The 5,147-nt window shown below is 37.3% G+C and overlaps 1 protein-coding gene across 1 annotated transcript in view; it reads left to right on the top strand.

The window, feature by feature from the left end:
• TXLNG (taxilin gamma) overlaps positions 1-3,616 on the top strand; it is a gene marked incomplete in the record, with an annotated part of 18,781 nt that extends 15,165 nt beyond the window's left edge. Inside the window, 3 exon segments of the mRNA XM_072416738.1 lie at positions 862-954; positions 1,584-1,679; positions 3,078-3,616. Of these exon segments, the coding sequence (XP_072272839.1) occupies positions 862-954; positions 1,584-1,679; positions 3,078-3,404 (516 nt within the window).
• Positions 3,617-5,147: the final 1,531 nt, after the last annotated feature.

Below are 5,147 nucleotides of genomic sequence, written 5' to 3'. Positions count from 1 at the left end.
TTATTAATACACAGTATTTATATAGCCCCATCATATTATGCAGTGCTGTACGAAGTCCATAGTCATGTCACTAGCAGGGGCTCACAACCTAATGTCCCTACCATAGTCATATGTCTATAATACAGTCTAAGATCAATTTGGGGGAAGCCAATTACCCTGAATGTTTTTGGGGGATGTTGGAGGAAACCGAAGTACCCAGAGGAAACCCACACAGACACAGGGAGGACCTGCAAACCCCATGCAGATAGTGTCCTGGCCGAGATTCAAACCTGGGACCCGGCACTGCAAAGGCCAGAGCAGTAACCTCTTGGCCACCGTGAATCATTTTATATGTGAAACAAACTTGAGCACTGTAGTCATAGCATTAGTGTTCTGAAAACTGCTATATCAGTTGAAATGTTTGCAGCTACTATCCTATGGGTTAAACATTTTTTATTATCGTCTGAATATATAGCTACAGTGTTCAGGTATAACACTGCTGTGGGTACTTCTACAAAATACAAATCAAAGTGTTTTTACAATTTGTAAATCCAAAAAGGTATTTTGGAATGAAGGTGGCAGGACTGAAATGAATACTAGCTGCTTATATTTAGGAGCATGGTTCAAAAGGCAAAGTTGACCAAAACAATGAGTATCACAAGGTCCTACCAGTCATAGCAAGAAAAACAATTATATATAGCTCAATATAAAATCAGTTTAACTTCAAAACACCATATAAATGAAGAGTTGCAACAGAGTTTAGTTAAAAGGGTTGGAGAGGGTTTCTATCTTTAGAAACACAATGAAGTTCAAGTGGGTAATGCTAGAGCTTTATCTCCATAAATGGATCCCTAATGTAATTGAGCTTTACTGTTTTTTCAGCTTTCTCTTTACATGGACAAGTTTGAAGAATTTCAGACCACAATGGCCAAAAGCAATGAGCTTTTCACAACATTCCGTCAAGAAATGGAAAAGGTTAGTTTTTGTAGGCACCTGCAGAAATTATTGTTAAAATTGTTTTGCATTTGTTTACCTAAAGAAGGCCATGGTATAGGTATCGACTGTTTCAGATTGTATCCCCTTCACTTCTCACACAGCAGGTACATACAAAGTTACAAATATTTTATGTATGTGAGCACACTTAAAAACATTACCCAACAACACAAGCAGCCTAATCATTGTGAATGGGCTGTCATAATAATGATAATGGAAATGTTCCTGATTGCACAATTTGTCCATTGCTTGTCCCACATTTGTTGTAGTGTTCTGTTTTAGGTGTACTTTGTATAAACATCAGGGTACCATTCATAATATTAATGAAACTTGTGATAAAATATGCACACCTGGTATATGTGTGGGAGTGTTCTGCCAACACACCGATGTGAATTCAGCCATGGGGAAGATGAAAACCAAACTTTCAAGCACTGTTTCCCCAAAAAGTCACCTAAAGTAAATCAGATCTTTTTCGAAGTGCTGCAGTTTGAACAGATAAAGTTGCGAGAAGTAAATAAAAACATGAATATGAAAATATGATAACATAACCTATACAGGCATATAAATGGGGCTTAAAAAAAAAAACTTGCCATTTGATGTTTTTTGCCTAGATGACCAAGAAAATAAAGAAACTGGAAAAAGAGACCATTGTTTGGCGTACTAAGTGGGAAAATAATAACAAAGCGCTATTACAGATGGCTGAAGAGGTAAGTAGGACTTAGAATCACCTTGAATGATATTCTCTTTGAATAAGTCTTTAATTCTGTTGTTCTTCATCTGTTATCATGTGTTCCAGTGGAATAAAATAAGTTAAAATGAAAAGAATGGTAAATTTAATCCACTAGAGGAGGAATTCACAAAACCAAAGTGCGGGTAAGGGGAGTGAGGAATTAGTTTCATGAAAACAACCTTGCAGGAAATCTTATTATTAATAAAAGTATTTATATAGCGCCATCATATTACACAACGCTGTACATTAAATAGGGGTAGCAAATAACAGGTACAAACAATGCCAAGAGGAACCTGCCCAGAAAAGCTTACAATCCAAGAGATATTTCTCAAATGCAGGAAAATCACTTGGCAATGCCATGAATAGGTATGAGATTTCCTTTCGTCCAAAGTGGTTCCCTACAGAAAAAGTAATATTTATATCTGTGGCCCATGTCTCTTACTGTCTCTTCATTCAAGCACTGCAACCTCAGTCAGATTTTTCATTGTTTTTCACTCCTGCCAAGCACTGTTCTGCCATCCTCTGACCCCATGGTACTAGAGATTCAGTATGAGTGGATTAAAGAACCACAGCAGAGTGGGGGAAAACAATAAATCCATCAGTCAGTCTGACGGAGGCCGCAGTGCTTGAATATAGAGAAGGAAGAGATCTCTGGTGAAAGCAGAATTATTACCTTTAGGAAGTTTAAGTTGGTAACGATTAACAATTCTTTAAACAAATCATAAAAACATTTATTTAGAATTTGGAACCACTGATAATACTGTTTTCCTTAATTAATGCATCTTAACATTAATGTTATCACTGATTCAAAACTCTCATTGATTTTTCTCCAAGCAAATGGTTAAGAAATGAATGACAAGATTGTTAGTATAGGTCTAAAAAAAAGTTCATGAGTCTAAAATCGCAAGAACAAGTTAACAACTCTGAAGGAAGGAAACGGGCATGAAATTTTACATTGGTTATTCTGAATAAATCTAGCTATATTTAAATCAAGATCATATTGCTACATATCAATTTCTAGTCCTCATTGCCATTCATGAACAAGTTTACAGAGGAAGAAATCTAGAGACATCACGCAAGCACTTTAAAGCCTTCAAGCACCACCAATTAGGTAGAAAACCTTGGGGAATGGTGTCATGCAGACCCTCAAAATCTGATGCAAAGTGTGGTGCAGACCATTTCATTTCTCTGAAAGCTTTGTTAGTCTCACTGGTGAGGTTTGATTTTCCTTCACATTTCTCATACCCCAATGTAAGAGAACAAGGATTTCTCTCATTTGTGAGGTTGTAAAAAACATGCTGTTAATGGGTCTTCAGGATTAGAGATAAACACCGCTGGGCATTTTGTAGTATGTTAATAGTTCTTTCTTTTCTAGAAAACTGTTAAGGATAAGGAGCACAAAGCATTACAAGTGAAACTGGAGCGTCTGGAGAAACTGTGCCGAGCCCTCCAGACAGAGCGCAATGAGCTTAATAAGAAGGTTGAGGGTCTTCAGGATCAAGTATCAGATGGTGATGGTGGGGGCACAACTGATGGAGAGTCATTGGAGACTCGTTCAGTTGAATCTACAGAAGAGAAGAATGTGATAAGTAAAGAATCTGGAATCCAGCCTATTCCTGAACCTCTGCTACCCGATGGACAGATTGTGTTGCAAAAGACTGTCTCAAAAGGGCCGCCTTCTGGCATTGATTCTGTTGACTAAAATGGGGCATTTAAACTGTTAAGAATGCAGATACACAAGCATATGTATATACATAAAAATATACATATATATTTTGTGTATACCTTTGTTGGTGGTAATTTGTTTTGTGGTGAGAGATTTCTTACTTTTTCTACTATATTTGTATTTTCATAGGAGTACAAGTGGTACATAAATCTAGCAACTACAGTTTAATAGATTTTCTCACATTACAATTTGGCAGCTGTTGTCATTTTGCTTTTCTCTATATAATCAGCCTGACCCATACGTTTCAGGCTCATCATCATCTCAGGTGCAAGGCTGAAAGTAGCCAAATTCTGTTTGTGGAAGACCCCCAATTGGGCTGTCACATAAGTAAAAGATCCCTGCTTCAGCAACATGAGGGATGAGTTTACTGCGTGCCGCACAGTTACTGCTGACATAGCTGTATTGCATCTCTACTGAGATATAACATGAGACTGCCTGTCTCCTATGTTAATACCATGACCTATTATCAACATAGGTAAAAAAAGACAACTAAACCAGCATGAAGCAGATCAAGGATCCCATACACATTGCTACCATGTAGTGTCTGTAGCTGGGGATTTTCAGTGGAGCAGAAACCATTTAAAAAATGTTATTTACTTTAAGCTATTTATTACTCCCATGTACTGTGGACATCAAAGGCCAGCTCTGTGTGTGGTCACATTGCATCAGTCAGTGGACTTTAGTTTTCTCTAACTATAAGATACCCCTTTAGGTCCCTTTTGCTTCAGAATAAGACTGAGTGTCACAGCGCAGGATTCATGCCTATATTACTTAAACCCAAGTGTGTCCGCATCTGCACACAAGAAATTTCTTACTTCTCTTCTGATTAATACTGCTTCTTCTAGTTTTCCAAGTCCCTGCTTGATCTAATGTGGGGATGTCATTGCTGAAATACTTTGTCTGCAAGCAACAGGTTGGGCAGGACCACTGAAACAAACTAGCCTGGGCCTTAGGAAGTCTTCCACTTTGTCCAGTCCTAGAAGCAGCCATTGTATAATGATATTGAAGCTCTAATAATATGAAGATCTTCATGGGTAGATCTGTGATCCTATATAATAAAGGATTCTAATAGCTCATGTTAACATTGGATATAATATAATCTGCTGTCCACCTGAAAATCCATCGAACAAACATTTAATGTCCTAATGGTTTAATGCAAAATGCATTTGCAGTGAATTCAATTCTATCCACTTTCTATTCACATGCATAACTTCAGCAACTAAAATAATTTGTGGACAACTGGATTAATAAGCCCATAACAATCACATGTTCACTTTCCGGCATGGTAAGATATGAAAAATGTTCATGTAGCCATTACTGGGTACATCTTATAAAACTCAATGGAGGTAAATTGTAACTAGGCAGCAGTTTTAGAACTGCATTGACACCAGTAGGGGCTGCACTAACTTCACATATGGATGTTTTTTGTATTAGCAAAAAGAAGCTACAGTTATTTTTTAGGTAGTGGATATTTGTATTCTAAAAAGGAGGGGGTTATTGGTCAGAAGTATTATTAAGCATGTCAGAAAATCAATGTTCACACTATTACATGAATTGATTATTATCTATTGTTGCTACTATAAGGAAAATTGTGGGAGTAGGGAGTCATTTTATGAATAATATGGAAGATGTTTAATGGCCTTGCAGGCTGTCTCCTGGTCATAAAGCAACTTGCATGGTCTAAATCAATGGTCCCCAACTTTTCTGACAGCAGGGCCT

Source organism: Pyxicephalus adspersus, chromosome 1, assembly GCF_032062135.1.
Source record: "Pyxicephalus adspersus chromosome 1, UCB_Pads_2.0, whole genome shotgun sequence".
NCBI lineage: Eukaryota > Metazoa > Chordata > Amphibia > Anura > Pyxicephalidae > Pyxicephalus > Pyxicephalus adspersus.
The sequence above is the reverse complement of the archived record's forward strand: the minus strand, read 5'-3'. Positions and strand labels throughout refer to the sequence as shown.